The sequence below is a fragment of the Typha latifolia genome, chromosome 2, assembly GCF_019914945.1.
Source record: "Typha latifolia isolate L0001 chromosome 2, TyphaL0001v2, whole genome shotgun sequence".
NCBI lineage: Eukaryota > Viridiplantae > Streptophyta > Magnoliopsida > Poales > Typhaceae > Typha > Typha latifolia.
Genome location: NC_133087.1, coordinates 1,544,788 through 1,567,654, shown reverse-complemented (window position 1 = coordinate 1,567,654; position 22,867 = coordinate 1,544,788). Strand labels below are relative to the sequence as shown.

General features: G+C 38.2%; 3 protein-coding genes across 3 annotated transcripts; 1 reads left to right on the top strand and 2 right to left on the bottom strand.

Moving 5' to 3' along the window:
* Positions 1–274: 274 nt before the first annotated feature.
* LOC140782350 (transcription factor bHLH61-like) lies at positions 275–1,983 on the bottom strand. The gene is made up of 4 exons (XM_073128872.1): positions 1,844–1,983; positions 1,300–1,425; positions 1,002–1,172; positions 275–542 (listed from the first exon to the last, which is right to left on the bottom strand). Exons 1-4 carry the CDS (start codon positions 1,919–1,921, stop codon positions 453–455), a joined length of 465 nt encoding a protein of 154 aa, XP_072984973.1. The 5' UTR covers positions 1,922–1,983; the 3' UTR covers positions 275–452.
* Positions 1,984–9,658: 7,675 nt separating this feature from the next.
* LOC140781793 (protein NRT1/ PTR FAMILY 2.7-like) lies at positions 9,659–12,630 on the top strand. Its single transcript, XM_073128007.1, has 4 exons — positions 9,659–9,823; positions 9,904–10,121; positions 10,212–10,753; positions 11,503–12,630. The coding sequence occupies exons 1-4, from the start codon at positions 9,727–9,729 to the stop codon at positions 12,326–12,328; spliced, it is 1,683 nt and encodes a 560-aa protein (XP_072984108.1). The 5' UTR covers positions 9,659–9,726; the 3' UTR covers positions 12,329–12,630.
* Positions 12,631–12,667: 37 nt separating this feature from the next.
* Positions 12,668–17,207, bottom strand: LOC140781792 (TOM1-like protein 6). The gene is made up of 9 exons (XM_073128006.1): positions 16,617–17,207; positions 16,245–16,323; positions 15,874–15,972; positions 15,614–15,727; positions 14,576–14,745; positions 14,414–14,495; positions 14,217–14,302; positions 13,747–13,965; positions 12,668–13,662 (listed from the first exon to the last, which is right to left on the bottom strand). Exons 1-9 carry the CDS (start codon positions 16,754–16,756, stop codon positions 12,822–12,824), a joined length of 1,830 nt encoding a protein of 609 aa, XP_072984107.1. The 5' UTR covers positions 16,757–17,207; the 3' UTR covers positions 12,668–12,821.
* Between the last annotated feature and the right edge of the window lie 5,660 nt (positions 17,208–22,867).

Genomic DNA, 22,867 nt, shown 5'->3' with positions numbered 1-22,867 from the left:
GGAGAAGAGATGGCGCGCGGGAGTATGGAAATGGCGGTTGTTAATTCAGTATTTTGGTGCGGATGGCCGCATAAAATCTCCTTCATGCGACGTAAAATTAATTTGCTTGCCTCGAGATTCGGACTTTCTAATTGGTTTACTTTTCAGACTCTTATTATTATTTGTTATTATTTACCAAAATAGACCGGTAAAACTTGATATCAGAAAAGACTACCTCTCTAGGGTTTAGTTTCATAAGAGCTTAAGAATTATATATATATATACATAGATATAATTTTTTTTTTCTCTATCCAAATTCTCATTTCTTTTCCCCCCGAAGTCTTCTGATAATTATACAATTCATAAGAGCTCTTGCAGTACAACAAAATGCTGAGAATTTAGGAAAGCTTGCGCTTTTATCGTACTAGAGAAAAATTAAGTCTAGTTTTTTTTTTTTTGTTTTGTTTTTGGTATCACTCTTGCTCACTATTTTCCGAGCAATTCTCGATCGCTTGCAGCACTGCTTGTTTCACAACTTGTGCATTCACTGTTTCAGCTTGGTCCTGCAACAAAACAAGCAGGTAATTGTGTGCACGAAATCAATAGAGAGGAATAATACTACTTTGTATACAATCTTTAGACGTAATAGAGATAGGAACATTAGACCCATGATTTTGGTAAATATATAATGCACCGCTTATGGCTACATATATTGTTTCCTTTGTTAAGCAACTAACTTAACAAAGGAAACAAGAAAAAAAAAAAAGGATCTAAATTGCTGGCATGCATGCGATCGATTGAGAATTGAGTAAAGAGCATAATTTTGATGATGTTAAAATTAGTAGATCAAAACAATTGGAGTGTTACATTGTTAGAATATATCACTATGCACATGTAATGATATACAAACTTTCTTAGAGATTAATTTTTAGATATAGCCAAGTGGATCAATATGTATCTTATTCTCTAAATTGGTAACAAAACAAAACAAAAAAGATACAAAAAAGAGAGTTAATTCTTACTTCTCCTCCTACTGCTTCGAGACGAAATGTGTCAGTGCAAGAAGCCCTAGCTTCCAGTAAAGTGAGTCCCAGCTCTTCAAAAGCCTCAAGAATGGAGACAAGCAATCCTGCATAGCTCCTATCTGAGAAAACATTGATGAGGAATCCCCTTCCTACGGTTTCAACAGTGACCTGATAGGGTTTAGATGAAAGGACATATAAGAGAACATGGCAGAAAAAAGATGAAAAGAAGAAGAAGAAGAAGAAGTTGAAGACCATAAGAGTAAAATGATCTGTATATATATATATATGTATATACCATAGGTAAGGGGTTATCTAGGACGATATTTTGTGCGCATGCAATCTCTTGATTCAGTCTTATAACCTTCTGCTTCAACTCTTCAATGTACTTTGATGCATCTATGATGATTGATGTGTCATTTAGCTGCCAAAAAAATGAAGAGAAGAATCAGATTTGTAATACAAAATATCATAAACAGCATGGGCTCAATATCATGATCTTAATGGACATTGATATAAATATTAATCTTGGGACCTATTTAACACTCATGTACCATGAGACTATAGTAAAGAGGAGTAATCGATATATCGCAATGATCAGAAGTGGAAAACAAAAATTCAGATAACATATGTATATGTGAGTGAAAGGTATTTATTGTAAGATATATTGAAAAGACCATAGTAAGTAAACAGGAGGAAGAAGAAGAAGAAGAAGAAAGAAGACCATATGGCGAGAAATATTTAGAGATCACTCCAATAACTAGATAGAGTCAGATGACAGGAGACTGATTCCGCTGCGATGGAGAATAAACGATATAGTAACATAAATTTAAGCAAATTACTGCATGAGAATTAGTAATCGAGCGAAGGAGTTGCAGCTTCTCATGTAGACCAACTCTCTTGTGCTCCCTCGACACCATCTCTCTCTCTTCTCAAGTTGAAGAAGCTCTTGAGAGCTCTTAAAGGGCTGGAAGTGGAGGCTTCTTAAGAGATGAGTGGGAACTGGGAAGCCCTCAAATCTATATCATCTCCTGATTGGTGTACAACATGATGAACATCTGGAGGCAGGAATTTTACAAAACTACCCTTAAAACTAAGTTCCAAATTGCCAAGGTATCAAACATGCAAGTTAATTAAAATGTGGATCGGAGGTGGGCAGCTCTATATTTTCATCCCTCTGTTATGGTATAATGCATGCTTGTCACAAGATTACATAAAACAGTAGTAAAAAAAATTCTCTGTATACTTGAATGCGTCCCAAAATGGTATTAAGAAGCTTGTTAATTGGCTAAGTACTTGGCTCTATCTCACCAAGTTAACTATCTCTCTCGAAGGGTCCCCATCAACTTTAGGAACACCACACATTCCTTTATATATATATATAGATCCAACACGAGCTAACCATCCAATAATATGTTAAAACAACAAATCCAATAATTGGTGCCACACTATATAACAACCTAATTATTAATCTCGTCATATATTTTACGTTATAATTGAAGAGAAAGAGAGAGGAATCTGCTCGTGATATTGGCGAACGTCGGAAGCAGAAAAGGTGTCAAAGGAGCAGTTCTTTGAATGTGGGATATATTCAGGAACGAGAGAGATCATTTATATATTTATTTATTTCTCTATTTTTAGAGAGAGAGAGAGAGAGAGAGAGAGAGAGAATTAGTGAGGATTTATATTATGAATGATATGAGTTGTGAAAGACTCCAATTTCCCTTCACGGGGGATTTCTCCATCGATCGCACATAATTTTGTACGTTTCCTTTAAATTATCTTCAGCACGAACATGCCAAATCGTGACACCCATGGCAGGCAATTTGAGGGTTTTAGGAGGGGTAATAGGTGAAATTACATGACACCAAGCATTAATTAATTTATACTTTTTAAGCAACACGATCTTGATTAATTAGGTACAAAATTAAAAGATAGATATATATAATAATATGGGATGGGACCATATGAAGTACACTTTGAACGTCCTCCAGCTCCTTGGCCAATAAAATAGTACTGGGTTAACGGTCACAAGACTAGAATAAGCCCACTGTAAACCTTCTCGTGACTTCTCAATTAAAGCCTTCTCCTTTCTCCAATCTCCAATCTCCATCCATCTCCTTCATGGCTTGGCTTAATTTGGATTTAGGCTTTTGCCATGTCCGTGTCCACTAACCCATTCAATGTTCTCTTGTCACCATGCCATATTAATGCCAAACTATGTACCATCTTATTCACATGCATGCACACATGTAGCTTGCTATCCTTTCCTAAATCATCACAACATTACAAGTTTACTCGTACGTATACTCTCCCCTGACCTTTGTCTCTAGTACTAGATCTAAGCCCTTGTGGGCTTACCTCAGTGCTAGCTTCATTTATTTCTTCTCCTCCTTGTGCTCCTCGATCCTAGGGTTAGGGTTTGTGTTCCACTTATATATATACTTCCATCTATATACGTAAGTTTCAACTTTTACACCTTATTTACTATCATTCATTCTATCGCATGCATTTATTCTTATAATTAATTAGCAGAAAGAAAAGAAGAAAAAAAATCTTGCTTCTGCTCTTCTTGTTTCATTTCCATCACTTTTATCCCACAATTCAGAAGTTCATATGATGATTAATTAGTACATAAGTTACAGAACTAATGAGATGTAACATCACCATAGGAGACCTTTTGAGGCAGAAACATTCCCTATTATATGTGTTGGAAAAACCTTATTCTTTTAGCTTTGGGTAGGGGAATGTGGGTTGCTGAGCTTATACGAGTTTTGCCTTTTTCCCAAAGCTATCTCATCTCTCATCTCTTTGTGGTGGGATTTGCAAGCTGCAGGAGAAAGGAGAGCAATAGATATGATGGTCTTCTCTGCTGCCATAAATTGCCAGGCTTTTGCCATGTTTGGCTGCATGCAATTTGACAAACTTCTCGTGACTTCTCCCAGTTCTATACTTGTTCTTTTAGGATGGAACAAAAATACTCCACACACCCATGTAACCAGTTTAAACTTTGTGGCTTACTATTCTTGCAGATGGGGTTTGTTTCCAAATCTTTTTACCCTATCAAGGGATCCTATGTAGCTCAACTCCACAGAGGTTATATATATATATATATATATATATATATATATATATATATATATATATATACAACCAATTGCATATTATTTTTGTTGTACCCTTAAACTGTTAGATATATATATATATATATATATATATCTGCATGATTGTTAATGTTTGATTGGCTAAATGTTACAATTAAAGATTGTATATTAACCATATATGCATGGTAGCTACTCCACGTGATCTTTAATTTGGTGATTAAGTTTTAATACTGTTAGAGAAGATCGTATGTGGATGGATTACTCCAGGATTCTTGTGATAGATCGATATACTACCAAAGATCACGTGAGAACACTTTGGAAGTTACATTCACATGTGATTGTGACAATGGAAACAAGACTAATAAAAGCATAAAGTGGAGAAGCAAGTTGCCAAATATATCTATCTACTCAAGTTCAAATGAGCAATTAGTGTGGCCCGGGGGCCATGAATAAATTAATTAATTAAAAAGGACAAGGAGATCAATTTGGCTGGGCATGCATCTGCCTACATGACTCATGCAAGTACTGCATCTTTTGGCGTTTGTTATACAATCGATTGGCTATAAACAAATAGAAATTGAAGGAAATTAATTGCCAATTCTTGGTTACGAGTTTGCTACAAAGACTCAAAACCTCGTGTTTTTTTATATATATATATATAAAAAAAATCTTATGATGCTTGCCTAAGTGGAGAGCAATTAAATTAAGGCAAATAACACACGTCATAATGTGTTCTTAATGTGGCAGTAGTTGTTAACCCCATTTATGTACGGGACAACTTGTGGGCTTTGGATGGGAACTTTGTGAGGCCCATAGAGTTGCAGCCCAGATGAGTGAATTAATTATCAATAATACCCACTACTAATTCAACTTGTAGGTCATTAATGACTCTCCATTCCCATTAGATAGAGCGAGTGATCATACGATCATAAACAGTGGCAGTGGTGAAGCCCAAAATTTTCACACTAGGAGGGCTGAAATATTAGAATTTTCTTTTAAATTTATGTTGTATTAAATAATTAAAAATAGATAAGAATAAGCATATAGAAATAGACAAACATATTTATCAATCCATTATGATTAACTTATAATACGATATTAAAGAAAAGAAAACAATCAAGCAATAAAGTTAACTAGATATATTAACTTGAAGCATGATAATAACACATTAACACTATTTACCAGCGAAAGAAGACCAATTAAGGAATTAAATAGTTTAGCATAAAATTTTAGGAAATGTGAACGGTCCGTGGACCGTGGTTCTCTTTATCTAATGACTACAAAACTTCATACAATATAATTAACTTATTTTCTATAGCTTCTTGTTTACACTAAATTCACTCTTGGAAAAAAAAAAACTCCAAATAAAACCTATAATATACTTACCAGCACTAGCCGCATGCAGTGGGAACAATATGGTAGATCTATAGGACGTATAGGTGGCTCGGGAAGAGACTCTTAATACGAGAAAATATAAGAGAAGAAAGGCTAAGAAATTTTTTAATATATATATATATATATATATTATACTGGGCAAGAATATCTTTTAGAATCATAGTTATAGAAGACTTCTGGACAATGCCAATATCACATCTTTATTAACATTCAATTTTTTTAAAAAATAGTACAAGTTGATTGCATTCATCTCTGTTATTTAAAGTTGTATTAAGGATCAATAGTATTCCTTAACAACCTATCTTATGTATATATATCAATTCACCACTGCAATATCAATTAACACAATGATTTGTTTTGTGGATTATCTTTTTATTAGATATCATTATGTGACAATGTATTAGTAAAGTGGCTGTGGCTACTAATTTAACCATCACCCTTACGCATGCCAAAGATTAGTTTTACAGTTTCTTTCCTAAGCAGAAGAAGAAGATATTCAAATGAATTCTTATTTGGGTACGTAGTAGTGTATGTGGCTAAAATACTTTTAAATACCAAAGCACTTAGCTCTAGCAAGCCTCACGCTCAAGATATGCAAGAATATGGAGAAAGATAAAATTCTAAGTAGAAGACGAGTGCATGCATATCCACAGCACAATAACATATGCAGTTCACCTAACACCGGATTACTTTTCTGAGGAGAAATAACAAATCTCCTATCAAGAATATAAAGATACAAATAGAGTTATCTCACATCTCTACTGTCTAAGATAAAACAATCTTTTTGAGCAAAGCCTTCTTCGAGAATGTCATATTCGCCACCTGCAACCAATCTTGGTGTCCATGAACTAGCAATTAGAAGACCTAGAGTGTAAACTTCTATGCCTCTCTTCTCTACACCGAGATGAGAGAATAAGAGAGAAACCCATTTTGCTTGCCAATTCTCTCATATTTGGGTGCATAAGCTCTCTTATACATGCCCCTCGACTTAACCCAAGCTACATGAGTCAAGTGGAGTCAAATGTACTCAAAGCAACATAACACAATCTATGAGACTCATACTAAACCAACTCAAATGGTTTGATCGATGAGTTTGATAAAAACTTAGTCTATTAGTTACATTAATAATAAAATCTAGACTAGAAGGATAGAAAGAACAACCTTAAATGAAGCTATGGTTTCATTTATGTACATAATAGAGCCCAATTCATCAGCAATATTCAGAAACACCATGACATACTCTCGTGGACCTTCAAGGACACATAATTCATATGGCATATATTGTTTCTAGCGATCTGAGACACAAACTATTCAAGCTTGGGCAAAGTAATATACACACACACACATTTTCATTGATGAAATGCCGCTCTATGCCATGTTTAACGTCAAATTATCTCAATCTTAAAACTGACAACCCTTTGATAGGAATATGGTAAAGAAAATAATACCTGATTTCTAGGGCATGCAACTCTGAATTGCACAATATATCACACCAAAAATCTTAAAGCTTTATCATCAACAACGAATATTAATCCAATTTTGATTGAATCATTCTAGATTTCACAAAATGAAAGACCTGTTTCTGTAGAAATAAAATCAAAAGAAAGAAACATCGATGAACTGTGACTATGCATGATCTCCTAAGGAACCATATGCAACTCAAAGCAACAAAGAACAGAAACAAGAGTCGCATCAGTTCATAAAATGAAGAATAATTCGTTGCTCTACCATTCATGCCTGTCTGATCCTATAGTATCATAAGAACATTGGCCAATTGAGTTGCATTTTTAAATTTCTCCAAAACTTCGATGCATAATCTTGCTTACTTCATGTGGTTATATTCTTCTGATGAATGTTAATGCAATTTATACTTTCTATATTTGATGCAGAAGACTGCTTTAGATTGTATGTCATGTACCTATACAATAGGGCTTCATCGTCAGAAAAGAAGCAGTTAGGGTTTGATTCTTTTGGCCCCAAGCTAGCTAAGCTAGATCTTCTTAATTATCACTGCCCTAATGCAATTAATTAACTTTGGTAGCAGACCTCCCAACTTTTCTTCTAATCTTTTCTTTCACTAATTCGAGTCCACTACCTCATTAGGCTCTTAAAGCCCAGATCAATCATCAATAACAAAACCAGGAAGTCCAGATTCAAATCTACATACACCAACACCAACACAATCGTACCCAAGAATAAATAAATATGTTTACATTAGCAAAACCGAAAAAAAAAAAAGAACAACATCCATGATACGTAGTGGCAACAACTTATAGGAGATAAAGGAAAGAAGACATTAATACTGGTGATGGATGGATGGATGGATGGATGGATGGATGGTGAAGGAGAACAAGTATATGCGTATATATGTGATATGCATGCATGCACAGCACATATATATGATCTTCTATCTACCTGTCATGCCTAGCGACCATCACCATGGATGACATGGGTGAGTACCTCGCCGGAACTGGCACCGGTCTCCGGAGTGCCAAGCCAGAGAACCGAGCCATAGTAGTGAGGACTGAGATGAACTCCCTGGCCATTTTGCTCACCTCATGAAACCTGCAGATGCTCTTCCTCATGATCACACCAAGCACTACATAGATAGCAGACTCCAACCTCACCATGGATCTCCTCTCCTGCTCTTCTTTGCTTGCCGATCACAACTCATGACTTTGGGTTAAAGTACCACCGCCAAATACCTATGTTCATTAAATAAATCGATTAGGGATCCATCTAGCTAGTAAGTTGTCAGAATGTCAGTTAGTAAAAAAGAGTTGATGGCCGTATTGACCGAAATACCCACTACGCTAACCCAGTTTGCTTAAATGCAAAAACCAATCAATAAATAATTTGAACGTTATCTAAGTCTCCTCTACTTTTAAGTTGATCGGATCATTAAACTAATGTAAGTAGAATAAATCGAAGAGAGATAGGGGTAGTATTAGAATTTTAAGAGTGGCCCACAAGTGTGGACATCATGTCCTCATTTCTAAAGCCTTTTGTGATATTCTGGGAACAGGCGGGAATTTCTAAACTAATCGTGAGAAGGAGCATGTCGACATATTAGTGGGTATTATGGGAAGGAAAGTGATATATGTATAAAAGGTTAGTACGTCCGGCACGTGTCTATGCTCATTTGAAATTAATGGGCCTTTATATGTGGGCTCTTATAAGGGCCCATTTAGTTATGCCGTGTGATAAATGAGAGTATAATGTTATGATGATAGATGACGTTATTTTATAAATTAATTTTATGAGCCATAGCAAGCTCTGGCGTAGGAAATTCTTTGGAATTGGATCGACAATTTTGAGTCACGACATTTTGAGTCAAGTGGATTGGGTCGGACCAGCCCAATGTGAAATTGATTTCCAGACGATGACATTATGTCGTCCTCTCCAAATTTGGAATCTTAATTCAAGGACTATAATCATGTCCCATCTATTAAATGGGTTGAAATTTTATCTATTCATATAATATAAATAGGTTATTACATAGTAAATAAAAAAAATTCGAAGCATAATTAGATTATTGTTTCATAATTAACGAGTTAATTGGGCTGTGGCCGCAAGTTCCTCTCGCATGTACTTTTCGACACCCCTTACATTATTAAATATTTCTTCGTACTCTGCTAAAGGACTAAACAAGTCCTGTTTGGTAAGCTAACGTGATCTCCTTATATATCCCTCTAGAAACTTTTTCTTTAATGAAAATTATCCCTCTATAAACTAACTCGATCTTTTATTATTCATCCGAAAAGAAAAAAAGTGCGGTCACAATAGAGAATAGGGTTCTACCTTCTAATGCAAGCATGTAAGCTATTGGGACCAAAAAGACCATTGCATTCTGTTCACTTTATATGTTAGTTTATAGGTAATAGAAATCGAGTCGGGATTTTTACCAGTGCTGTGAGAAGCTTCTGCAGGAATTCTAATTCTAAGATGCCACAAGATGGCATGGTGCGAGTGACGTGCAACTCAACCCCTCCGACATGACATGGATGATGGAGACGGATCTAGAAAAGAAAAGGAAATTAACTACCGAGTTTATGGCTACTTATTACTTCAAAATAGACTTTCTATCTACCATTGGAGTAAACTGTCTAGATATCAACGTTCATGGATATATATATATATATACCTTCGCTTGGTCTTATTCTGGTCACGAAGTGCTTCAACTTTCTAGTTTTTTTTTTTATTAGAGAGAGAGAGAGAGAGAGAGAATGGAAACGGAAGCATCCGAGGGATGTAATCTCGATGTCATCGAAGCACAGAGAAATGGGAAGCGAGGGGGTTGGATTACATTTCCTTTCATCTCAGGTAATTAGTATAATATATCTATCAGTTAATTCTACAAATTTTCTCACACTGACTAGCTCCTTATACAACACATATTGCAGGGAGTACGTTAGGATTGGGATTAGCCATCAGTGGTGCAGGTAGTAACTTAATCGTCTACTTGATAAGAGAATACAACGTCAAGAGTATCGATGCGGCTCAAATCTCAAACATCATCAATGGTAGCATGAGCCTTGCCCCCGTTGCGGGAGCCATCGTCTCGGACGCCTACTTTGGTTGTTATCCAGTTGTTGCCTTCTCTTCTGCCGCCTCCTTTCTGGTCGTGAGATTTTGATTAATTCCGCACAAATGATTAATATGTCTTTCTCTCACTTTTTTTTTAATATGTGACTGACTTGCATGCGTGCAGTCACTGGTCCTCTTCACTCTAACGGCCGCCCTTCCTTCTCTGAGGCCTTCTCCGTGTTCAGCATTTGGCTCGTGTGAATCGCCGTCACCCGGCCAGTTCGCAGCCCTATACGGCGCCGTGTTCCTAATGGCCATCGCGACCGGGGGAACCCGGTTTACGACGGCTACGATGGGGGCGAACCAGTTCGACAGGCCTCAGGAGCGAGATATATTCTTCAACTGGTACTTCATATTCCTCTACGGCTCGTCCATCCTCGGGGCCACCGTCATCGTCTACGTTCAGGACACCGTCAGCTGGGCTCTCGGGTTCGGGTTATCCACGGTCGGCAGTGCGGTAGGTGTGGTGGTTCTGCTTCTCGGCGGCCGGTACTATAAACTGCCGGCGGCGCAAGGGAGCCCGTTCGTAGGGCTAGCCAGGGTTGTTGTAGCTGCTGTAAGGAAGAGTTATATTGATATGACATCACCGGAGAAATTGAATTACTATACAGGAGCTGTAGAGATTTCTAGCTTAAGTACTAGAGGAGCTCCAAGCCAAAGCTTTAGGTATGACGCGCGTTATGCATCTATTTCAAACGTGGCTACATAATTAAGGACAAGATCTTTGGAAAAGTATACCAATGAGTTGCAATTTAGTCCAATGTCGCTAGTGACGCGTCTCTGTCGGGATTAGGTCCTTCTGTCGTTTTCGCGGGCTATCTAATTATGATAAGACGACGAATCCTATCTGTAAGGATAGTAGTGTGTTGTGAAAGGAAGGAACGGCGATCGCAATCGTTTGCAGAAGTAAGCGACAGTATTGGAAGTTAATTTGGTGGGCAGTAGATAGGAATCTGATGGAAAACTTCTCTGTTAGAGCAACCATTTAAGCCTGCTAAATTTCGAAGATATTTTATGCACGCTACTTTTTGCTTTCAAGTTGACTTATTCGCAGAGTAGATAAGAAAAATAAAAGAAAAGAATAGGATTTTTTTTTTTTTTTTGAATTTCACATCCTAACTTTTTGCGTTTAGCCCAATTTCGCTGTGTTTTTGATAAAGAATGTCAAAGAATATTTTGATACTCTGCTTCGATAAAAAGAATATGAGAGAAGAGAAAGCAAACAAAAGAAATAGAGAAATAATTTTCTTTAGTTTGGATCCAAATTTTTAGAAAAGAATGAGGAGAAAGGCAGAGAAATGAGCCATCTACTAATCTATAAAAATATTTTTATTAATACAATTTGAAACGTGCATTTTTTTTCCCTATTTGGGATTTGTTGTGTAATCTTATTCAATTTATGATAACCACTGCAGCATCCTCAATCGCGCGGCGGTGATCACCGACGGCGACACCCATCCGGACGGCACCGTCGCCCGTCCCTGGCACCTCTGCAGCACCCAAGAGGTGTCGGACTTGAAGTCCCTCCTCCGCATCCTCCCGCTCTGGTCTTCCTCGATCTTCCTCAGCATCTCCATCGGCATCCAAGGCAGCCTCACCGTTCTCCAAGCCCTCACCGTCGACCGCCACCTCGGCCCGCACTTCATCCTCCCGGCTGGCTCCCTCATCGTCTCCTCCTCCTCCGCTGTCGTCCTCTCCCTCTTCCTTCTCGACCGCCTCCTCATCCCCTTATACCACGCCCTCACCCGCCACACCCCGACCCCGCTCCAGCGAATCGGGGTCGGCCACGTGCTCAACGCCGCCTCAATGGTCGCCTCCGCTTTGGTCGAGCGGAGGCGCGAGTCCATCGCCCGCAGTTCCCCCCACGTGACCGGTGCCGTCGTGCCCATGTCAGTGCTGTGGCTTGTGATGACGTTGGCAGTGTCAGGGGTGGGGGAGGCGTTCCAGTTCCCCGGACAGGTGGCGTTCTATTACCAGGAGTTCCCCGAGTCGCTACGTAGCACCGCGACGGGGATGATCGCGTTGATCGTGTCCCTTGGATTTTACCTGAGTACGGCTGTGATTGGATTGGTGCGAAGAGTCACCACGTGGCTACCGGATGATATAAACCAGTCTAAGTTGGAGAACGTGTACTGGATGCTGGTTGTAGTCGGGGGGATCAACTTTGGGTACTACCTCTTGTGCTCTAAGCTCTACAAGTATCGGACTGCAACCGACAAGGTTCAAACTGCTGCAGATTAGCTGCAAAGCCGGAGGTTTTCTGCACTTGTTAGGGTTTTTCTCTTTCAACATATATTAATAAGAGGCCTCAAATTCTCTTTCAACATATATTAATAAGAGGCCTTGAGGGTAAGTCACACAAGCCTCGCTTTGTTATTTCTCCTATAGAGAAATTATGACGGTTTGTATCGCGTTGCGGGCTTGTGGCTTAAACTCACTGTGAGAAGATTGGCTTAGATGTCCAATCTGTGTATCAGTCGTCTATTAAAGAAGAAAAAAATAAACATAAAATCCTCAACAAACTAGACATTTCCATTATCTCATTATTTTGTTTGCCTCCTATTTAGCTATGCAATAATATGAGAGAAACAAACCTTCCCAGAATTAAACATTACTTTAATTGGAGAAGCAACACCAGTGATATCATTCAATCAAGAGATCATTGTATCTGTAAACAGTCTATGCAGAAAACATTGCATATCCCATAGCTATACACAATATCTAAACGACAGTTCTATTTTCTTTCACTGTTCATCGCTTGGTTGGAAGAGCCGGATAAAGTAGGAGTTACACAGCTTGTCTTCGGACTGCCATCTGTGCTTCTCAAGTCTATCAGCTCATCAAACAATCTGTTCGAATAAACGTATGGTTTAGGAGAAGTTGTAAAGGATGACTGCCTCAGGTTTGGATTCATTTGCGTTCCTGCAGCAGGAGCTGGACTACTATGAAATCTAGAAACGGGTGAATTGAAGTTCTGTATAGGTCTAGAAGGTTGCGTTGGAGAATAAACAGCAGCATTGGGAGCAGATGGAAATTGATACACCGGAGGTGAGAAATGGTTGGTTTCCGGATTGACTGGAGCAGTAGCCCATGGTGGGGGTGGGTAACTTGATGAGCTCTCGGGAACCTGAAATTGAGGCTGAGGTTGAGGTGGCGGAGGGATCGATCGAGGTTGAGACTGAGCCCATGGTGCAACATAACTGTTGTAGGGAGCAAATCCTTGGTTTACAGCATAAGCTTGTGGATGGAAAGGTCGCTCTTGTCCATTGGGAGAATGAGATGCTGGTGCTGCGTTCTGATTGGCAACAGAGGGAGGTGTCACCGGAGTTCGAGGTGGTGAAGGATTTGACGTCAAGGCAAGGCTAAGAAGGTTCATCACATCTTGCTCTTTTGTGGCAGTCCTGACTGGTGCAGGGGGATCAGGCAGGGCCAATGCATTGTTCGGAACAGAGGATGAAGCTGCAGTACTTGGGGTAACAGTTGAAATTGTTGCACAATTGTGGTTCAGGGAGGAAGCTTGATCCCCGGTTACAGAAGATGCGTTTTCAGTGATTACAGACTGCAATTTAGAGTTCCTGCATGGATGAAAATATGAAGATTGTAAATTAAAGATAATTCTCATTAAAAGAGGAAACAGATGAATTAGACCTAAGTGAGACCTGCGGGCTAACTGTGCAAACTCATCATCCTCCTCTTCCTCTTCATCTTCCAATCCATTAACCACTACAGGTGTAGATGCAACAGGTGTACTTGGCCTTGGAATTGAATCAGGTATTTCAGTTGGCATAGGAGAGCCTGAGGCTATTGCATCGTGTTTTGCAAGCAAAATTTGTAAGTTATCATTTAATTCAAGACCTTGTCCCAAAATCTCCTCATCCCTGTGGATATAATCCAAGAGACATTCAGTAACTGCCATACAGGAAGCGTTGGCAGCAAAAATGAAGCTTAATTAATGTGTGACTGTGTTACAACAATCAGGTTACTTATATCTATACAGAGAAAAGGTCAAAGAAAAAGAATAAGGTACAAAAGATGATCCTGGAATTGAACATGAACTGGTGTTTTGTTTAGTTTGATCAACACAACAAAATTAAAAGAATATCACTAAAGAATTAATGAAGGCACATACCTGGTTGTATTTATCAAACGCATGAGCTTCTTTTGGTTGGAGCGACACTGGCTGACAAGGTCTGTGATGACTTCATCTTTAACAGCCTAAAGGGTGGGGGGAAGCATGTTGAGTACAGTAAAAATAACTAAAAGCATAGGCAGCATATAGTTGTAGGACAGTCAGCAACAAGATACAAAATATGAGCATATGCATACCCCACGATCATCTGGATTTACAGCTTTCAGCATCTCGCATAGCAGCTCTGTTACACTTCGCATGCTATCCAAGTCTGACAAGCTGAAACCGCATAAAAATTGTCACTAAAATTCTTTATTGAAAAGAATGAGTACCTAATACCAAAACTAGACTAAATTTACCTCAAATTTGCCATATCAGATGCCATTGCTTCATCTAGTCTTAAACTAGAATTAGTAGGCATACCATAACCTGCTTGTGGAAGTTGCAGCAAAGGTGCAGGTCGATTGATTTGAGGAGTAAATATTGGAGGAGCATCTGGGGAGCGTTGTGGAAATTCCACTCCGGATCTCTACAAAATAGATACTCCATTGATTAAACAACTATAGGTCAACATTCCTTTTAACATAAACGAGAGAAATAATTATCTTCATCAAAACAATTATGCAACAGTATCCTTGAGCATGTCAAAGTTCAAAAAACTAGACTCTAATGTAAAAGTTCCAAAGGAAAAAAATGAGATTGATTTCAAGTAGACCTGCCTGAGCATAGGTAACCCGACCCACTTGACCGGATCCATTTTTTGGCGGGTTGGGTCAAGAAGTCTCGTTGAGCTAGGCTAGGTTTAAATTATAAGACCCGATCTGCAATTAGGCTAGGTTTGGGCTGATTTCAACTCCAATGGCCCGACCCAACTTGGCATGATATAATTAATATAATATGATCCACAATTAGGCTAGGTTTGGGTGGATTACAACTCCAATGGCCCAACCCGACTTGGCCTGATATAATTAATATATATATATAACATTTATAACCATAATTTCATATATTATTGTATTTTGGTAAATAATGTCTTTTATTTAAGTGGCACAGATTGGGCCTAAGCCCAACCCTAACCCGTTTGTCAAGTGGGTTGATGTACTAGGCTTAGGTTGAGCTGCAATTACATAGGGCAAGCTTGGGCTTAAAGAAAAGAATAATTACTCCGGGAGAGGTCATGCTTGGGCCTACCAAAATTGGTTGGATTATGCAAAAATCATGCAACAAAGAGATAGCTCTTAATTACACTGAATCAATTCATATGTAAAAGAAAAAATATAGCAGAAAGCCAAAAACATGTTTTCAATTATCATACTAAAGCTATTCTGAGAAAGAGAAAAAAAATATATTAGAAACAACCCTTGGAACAAAGTGAAAAAAGAATTTATAGTACAAACCCTTAATTCAGCATATGCCCAATAGTATTGAGGATACTTCCCTTCAGCTCCACCAAATGCTTCTTGCCAAGAGTCAAGTAGTGACAAGATTTTATCCCTCACTTCCATATCTGTCTGCAGAAATGTTCAATAAATTTTTCATCACATGGGTGACAAAGATTGAAGTAATCTCATACCAATAAGCCACTTAGACTAGTAAAGAAAAAACATAAGAATATACATCTCTGCATGTTAGCAAGAAGTTAAAAACATAAACTAACCTTTTTCCTGACTATTTTGATCATCTCTTGCAGAATATCACGCTCAATTATTTGAAAATGCACATCATTGCCACAATTATTCACCATTGTCTCCAATAGCTGCAAAAAGAGAAAAGAAAAGAATACAAAACACTTCAAAATGTCTACTCAAAGATATGTCTAACCGTCTAAGGCAAAAGAAAGAAACAAAAGGGGAAACACCTATCGGATACCCAATCAATAATTACAGAACTAAATGCACCTAAGAGTTAAATGACTAGCAGTGAACAATTTAATAGATATAATTCGAATTAGATAAGGTTTCATATCAAGTTGCATAATATTGTAGTTTAACATCAACCCAGTTTGACTTCCATAAAGTTGGCACATACCGTCAATGCAAGAAATTGAACCTTTGGGCTCTTATGTTGTAGACGCTTCTTCACAGCTTTGACCACATCTTTTGCTTGCCTGATTCAACACGCCATGTGAGACTTCATGGATAATTCTAAGCTTGAACCGCAAACAAATAGTTTCCTCCTCCAAAATGATGAGAGTAAACTTATGCAAACACCCAAATAGATAGATTAAAACACAAATAGGAAGATGATAGCTTAAATTCATGGCAAGAGTATATTAGAAGGACCAAAAGTGCTTATCTATGCGTGCACACGCTCAGGAAAGCAACAAAAAATCACTAAAATTTAGAAGAAATTCTGAGCAACAATCGTAAATTCCTTGGATAAGTTTCGAGTTTTATTCACCACTGATGAGAATTGATGGAATCGCAGATATCCATGTTCAACGTCCAATCCGGCCCGAGCAGGAGATCGCTCGTCGCCTTCTCCACCCGAACCGTCGCGGACGACGAAGACGACATCTTCCCCAAATCTAGAGAAATCATAACAAGAAACCGAAACCCTAGAGAGACCACAACTCTCTCCACTCGGAGTAGAGGAATCAACCGCCCCTTTGCACTTGTCCGAACGATCAAAGAGACGAAGCCGACAGAGATAAGAGAGAAGGATAGCAGATAAAGCTTGGAATTGGGGAGGGAATTTTACTGCAGAGTTCCCGATAACAAAGAGGGCTTTTGCTGCTCCTATTCTTCTTTCTTATTCCCTCTTGGGGGGTTTCTTTTTTGTTTCTAATTGCAGAAAAGGTTGGTTCTTAAACGCCGGTGGAATCGTCGGGACCCGCGAGAGTTGAAGCCGGGGTGGAAAGGACAAAAATGGAAAAGAAAAGATTAGGGGCGGCTATAAATAGGGAATTATAGGGGGGGGCTCTACGACAATTTCTCGAGATCATCGGTAACGTTTAGATTATGTACTTTAATGAGAGATGTTCTTGTCCTTATGAAGAGCGCAGCGCATTTATAAGGATCCGAACAATTGAAATTTTCTTCTTTCTAAGAATAATTTCTCTTCATTTGTAAAGGACTTTACTGCATATTTGCATCTACAACTAAAATTCTTCTTGATGCTATTGCTTATCCACAGGCAACAAAAATTAATAAAATAATAATTGGCATCTACAAAAGAAAAGGAGACAATATTTATATGATTCAATAATTTGTCCCAACAAAAAAGCAATAATAGTTACAAATTACAAAATATTCTGATGCTTGCCAGTCTCTTGTTTTAAATAAGAAGATCCAAAAATAAAGATGAGCATTGTTGCAAACATAGTAGAAATTAGCTTTCACTACCAGCTACAGGACTGTGAGACCTATTTGGTGGAAAAGAGACACCATATGCAACAAAGTAATGTGAAAACAGTATAGGTCAAAATAATTGGTATAGACTATTAAGTCCACACCTGATAGTGGCCTATCATTCTTGATGAAAATGATATGCACTCAAACTTTTTATCTTCCAAATGAACAGTTGATTTGTATTGCAATTAAAGACAACTTGCCAGATGTGAGATACCACGATATAGTGCACTCAGAGGTGGCATCCTTATGCAATATATAAGCTGATGTCTCTATCACTGTCATGCTTACAGCTACATAATGCTCATCTTAATCAGCAGCAAAAAGTTTTGACTTAGAAAGGCGAAGAGGCAGCAAGTCAGCCTGAAAGCCACAATGACCATGACTATGACTATCTACTAGAGTATATATATATATATATATATATATATTAATATTATTAGCCTTCATCAGTATCAAATTGATACTTCTATCTGCTTATATTTTTTTTCTCATCATCTTTCACCAAGAACCATATCATGGCCATACAAAACTTCTATGTTAAGCAATTTTCTTCTCCTCTCTGACCTGCATCAACCATTTACTAAATGTTAATTATCCATTATACAACATAACAAAAGTATATTTAAAGATTAGATGATGACTAATGAGTGAGATGCTTACTTTAGCTATAATTTCAGAGGATTTAATCACCACTGTATATATTGCATGATCTCTGCAAGTCCCTCCAATTCTGAAATCACAAACTTCTTTGCTTATGTCAGTTGCCAAGAAGACAGTTCAGAAGATGAAACCTTTTAAGTATTTTTCACAGTATACAGGAGATATCTGGAGTCAATATGGTTGTGTAGATATTGAGCCATTGATCATAGTAAAAAAGATTCATAGTGTTTTGAGGGTTCTATCCATGTATGTTGAGTGCCAATTTGTAACTTTTGTAACTCTAGTCTTCTTACTTCTGAAATGTAAATCACCAAACATGTTGAAGTCCATTTAAGCTAGTTGGCCAGAATTCATGAGGGGCACAACAAGAACAGGCCCCTCAGATTGGCAATGCAACATCAACAGAAGATTTGAAGTTCTTATAACAAATTTATATATCTCAGTAAGAGTGAATGCTTAACATATTAATAGGTGAGTATTTTGCCATTAATCCAATCTTCTTATCTTAGAAATTTAGTACCGCACACCCAACATTCTTAAATATATGTCGGTTGTTCTAATTTCCTTTGTCCATCGAGATCAAAAAGGGGAGAACAATAAGGAAAATTGTATTTAATTCACCTACCAGTAACTGGGCGCATGTTTAATATTTTGAAAAGCCATATTCTAAGGAGGAAACTTTGCCTGCCGACGAATAGAAAGCCTTGACCTATCATCACCAAACAGCACAGAGCTCACCTAAGGAAGTTGCATATAAATGAGTAGTACCGTGGAAAGATTTATTACTACCGTATGAGTTATGGCATCCAGTAGTCTTTTGAAAGAACTTCCTCAAATAATGTTCGATAAAATATACTGAGGGAATAAGGAATCTTGTGTTTTACAGTGCTGCATTTGTAGGCATTACCAAGTTACAGAGAATATCACAGTGAGAGAAAAAAAAAATTAAATCTTAAATGGTCTTATTAGTCATCAAAGTAAAACTTTCAAAAAAGAGAATACCATATTATCATCCATCCGTGTTGTAAGAAGGAATCCTTGAGTTCCCCTCATTAGCCTCAGCAGGTAAATTTCAAGCGTCAATCTTTCTCCCAGGCCCCAAGAGAACCCCTAACCCCTCTGATCCTGCAACCGGAGGTACAACGCCATATAATTCACACAAATTCATGCATTGTGACTTTTTTAAACTTTACTATCTAAGACAGCAGCCTAACTTAAACAGCATACCTCTACTTTACATCCTGTGTTTACTATTTAAGTTGAAGTTTGCAAATCTAGACGATTTAAAATCCGACATGATTCCCTTATTATACTGTCGTTGATTGCAGTGAGTTGACATTTGTAACTGCATGACAGCAGGATCAAGTAACACAGCACGATAACACATTTCTAACTACAAGAAACGTAAACTTGCGGCAAAACTAGGGAACTAAATTATAAGATCAGATTGGCCGTTGAGATGGCGAAAAAGAAAGAAAGAGGTACTTTGGCACCACTTTTGGAATATGAGTTCCAACAACTGTTAAATAGCAAATAGAAGCATATATACCGCATCATCAGTGCAAGATCATAAGAAATCCATTGGAGATGTGCAATCTACCTCAAGAATCGCCATGTTGTCGTAAGCCAACATCGAAATAGCAAGAGAGGAAAGATCGCATTGCTCGAACAAACGGGATTTGATCCCGGAAGGCTAGGGTGTCTAAAGAAGCCACAGAGCTGCTTTACCTTTGTCGCGGGGACTCTTAATGCCAATGCCGATTTCTTATTATCCGGCGAATTCGTAGGAGGTCGCGAAGACAATAAAGTCGGCAACTACATCTTTAAGTGACAAATGTACTATTGCCGCCATTCTAGCTAGTAATCTCTTTGCGCCAAATTCTTACGGCTAGTCCTAATTATCTAATGCGCTTTAAATTCCTATAAGCACTTTTTACCTCCTTATATTTATATATATAATTATTTTACATTTTTGTATAATTTTTTTATATCAAATCCTTCTCTATATTTATAGTTAAAGTGAAACTTGTTAGACAAATTAATTAGGGAGAAAAGTAATTTTAGTAATTTGGACGAAAATTCTCACATATTTTCTTTTAGTTACAAGTGATGATTTTTATGATCAACTATAAGTTGGAGAGGAAAGATGAGGTAGCTGGTGGTTAGAGAAGGGAAAAGCTTGGATCCTAAGTGGTACAATGTCATTTTGTGCAATAGAGCCCGTTCTTCTTTCGGGCCATTTGCAAATGGTACGTAGGACACTAGGACCACTAGGATGTTAGGTTCACGGGCATTTGGGTGAGTGAACCTTTCGTTAGATATATCGATCATAAGAGAAGCAACGAAAGAAATAGACTGAGTAGAGTAGATTCCCTTCTATAGTTGTAGAGGGAGGGAGCCCAGCCCGACTGTGTGCACTTGTCAATCTCATCTCTTATTCCAACTCTCTGAAAACAAACAAAAGTCTGCAAGGAAGCTACCAAAAGATTGTTTCCAAGAAAAGGGAACGAAGTGGTTGTTGCCCCATAAAAACAATTACTTCTTTCTTTCATTCAGTACATGCCATTCTATCGGATTAATTTGTTTCCTACGTCTATGAACTCGAAACAAATCTGGTGCATTCTCATCATGCCATGCTAAAGATTTGGAGAATATGTGTTGAAGTAACTTAATTACCTCCTCTGGGACTGGGAGCACTGTCGGCTGTTGAGCATTCAGCTGATTAAATTAGCTGGAATTTTCCACACTTCCACCCATGGCCATTACTGAGATGAGCTGTGCTTGGTGGAGAAGATGGGCACATGAAGAACTAACTATCCATCAATTAGATAGTAATGCACGTGCCCTGCTTCTCCACCATGCACACCTCTTCTCTCTCCAACGCACCAAAAGCCAGCGAGCTGCTCTCCTCTTCTCTGCAACCAAATGGCATCCATCTCATCTCTCCACATCCTCCAGCTACCTCCATGGGTCGTCTTTTAACTTGAGACAATTGTGCTCGAAAGGGTCTCCTGCTGAGGTGCCATCGACCAAGGTAGGGCCCATGCCAACCCAGGGGCCTGCTGCAGGAATTTCCTGCAGCCGGACTAGCTAGCTACTTGGCAGTCTCTGGTTGATCGTTAACTTCTGGTTAAAAACTTCTTTTAACTCATTATCCTCACATCTGGATGATTTTGAAGCTAATCAAGGGCTGCCGACTCCCTCGACTGCGTGACATACCTACAACCAGGGCTGCGGACGATCTACTGTTACCTCCACAGTGAGAACAAGTGCTAGTTAATGAGAGCAGTCATGATGGGTGGAAGGAGACACCAACTTAGCAAGAAATGGTAGGGACCAAGCCAGCAAAGCTTTACCTCTGTCAGAATATTTTACACTTTTCTGATGCTTTGTTTAGCACTAAACACGAGGAAAATTGAATGTGTGTATAGATATTGTTGGTGATATTGCCAGAAATGCCGTAATATTTGGAACAAATAGTAACAGAATTAAGCCCTGAAGAGTTACCTGGCTATGACTATTGAGCAAGTATAATGTACAGGAGACAGAAGACAGTAACCACAAAAGGGCTGGAGAGAATAGTAGTTATCCTACCTAACAAGTGGACCACTCTCATGCATATGAGGTGGTCCTAAACTACCCCTTATCAAGGCCTTCATTTTCCCTAGCCATGAGGGAATGTCTTAATAAGACATAAAAGTTCATTGCATGCATGATGTGAAAAGCTATCTAGGCGTCATTCATGTCAGTAATCCTCTTCTTTTTTATTTTATTTTCCATCTGATTCATTTCATGTCAGTAATCCTGCACTGTCATAACTAGAGGCACATGTGACATTAAATGAAACTAGTACCCAAGAAGGTTATAATTCACTTTCCATCTCTAGTAGTTACGAAAATTAAGAGCTTGAGATAATTCTAACAAGATATAAATCTACATCCATGTCCCTGAGGAGAACTCGAGGAGTTGTTTTTGTTAGTAAATAGACTTCCTGACTACAAAAGTGGAAGAATGCTAGACTACCACCACCATTAGTGGAGATGAAGGCCCCATGTGTTCATGATGGCGAGGAGGATTATATTTAGCTTTAGAGCTAGAGGTGAGCAAATTATCAGGTACTAGTAATCATTTAATTCTTCTATTGCACTTTATATGTGTAGATACAATCTTTTTGAATACTTTAGGGCCATTTGATTTTATGTGTTTTAAGATGTTGAGTGTTAAATAAGGAATTAATTTAAACAAAAGATATATCTTCTGTTTTTTATTATTATTTTTTTCATTAAAGATTAAGAGAATATGTTTTCACGTTACGCTGCTGGGTAGGAGCCCGTCCTAGCCATTAAAAATAATATTTCATGGATCAATAAATTAAAAACTAGTTATTATATTATATTTTATATGTGGAGATGTAGTTTTCTAGATACACGAACCATAGGGCCACAAATGTTTGTAGATGATTAGGCCCAAATCTGGTGTATGCTGGCATTTCTGGGCTAGTTGGAGTTTGTCAATTTTGCGTCTTCGACTCTTCGGTTGTTGGCTGTCCGTTTTTGCAAATTGGGCCTAAATTGGTGGCCCGTTACACATGCAAACCGCCTGGCGAGTGGCGACTGCCTAAAAGTCGCAAAACTTCTT

What these genes read in the sequence shown, in the direction of transcription:
- LOC140782350 (XM_073128872.1), bottom strand. Translation starts at nt 1,921, where the DNA reads ATGGTGTCGAGGGAGCACAAGAGAGTTGGTCTACATGAGAAGCTGCAA. An exon ending in CGATTACTAATTCTCATGCA is followed by an intron (nt 1,426 to 1,843) that starts GTAATTTGCTTA and finishes TTTTTTTGGCAG; the next exon opens with CTAAATGACACATCAATCAT. An exon ending in TAGATAACCCCTTACCTATG is followed by an intron (nt 1,173 to 1,299) that starts GTATATACATAT and finishes AAACCCTATCAG; the next exon opens with GTCACTGTTGAAACCGTAGG.
- LOC140781793 (XM_073128007.1), top strand. Translation starts at nt 9,727, where the DNA reads ATGGAAACGGAAGCATCCGAGGGATGTAATCTCGATGTCATCGAAGCA. An exon ending in TACATTTCCTTTCATCTCAG is followed by an intron (nt 9,824 to 9,903) that starts GTAATTAGTATA and finishes CACATATTGCAG; the next exon opens with GGAGTACGTTAGGATTGGGA. An exon ending in CTTCTGCCGCCTCCTTTCTG is followed by an intron (nt 10,122 to 10,211) that starts GTCGTGAGATTT and finishes GCATGCGTGCAG; the next exon opens with TCACTGGTCCTCTTCACTCT.
- LOC140781792 (XM_073128006.1), bottom strand. Translation starts at nt 16,756, where the DNA reads ATGATTTCTCTAGATTTGGGGAAGATGTCGTCTTCGTCGTCCGCGACG. An exon ending in TCTGATATGGCAAATTTGAG is followed by an intron (nt 14,496 to 14,575) that starts GTAAATTTAGTC and finishes ATGCGGTTTCAG; the next exon opens with CTTGTCAGACTTGGATAGCA. An exon ending in CGTTTGATAAATACAACCAG is followed by an intron (nt 13,966 to 14,216) that starts GTATGTGCCTTC and finishes TTATATCCACAG; the next exon opens with GGATGAGGAGATTTTGGGAC.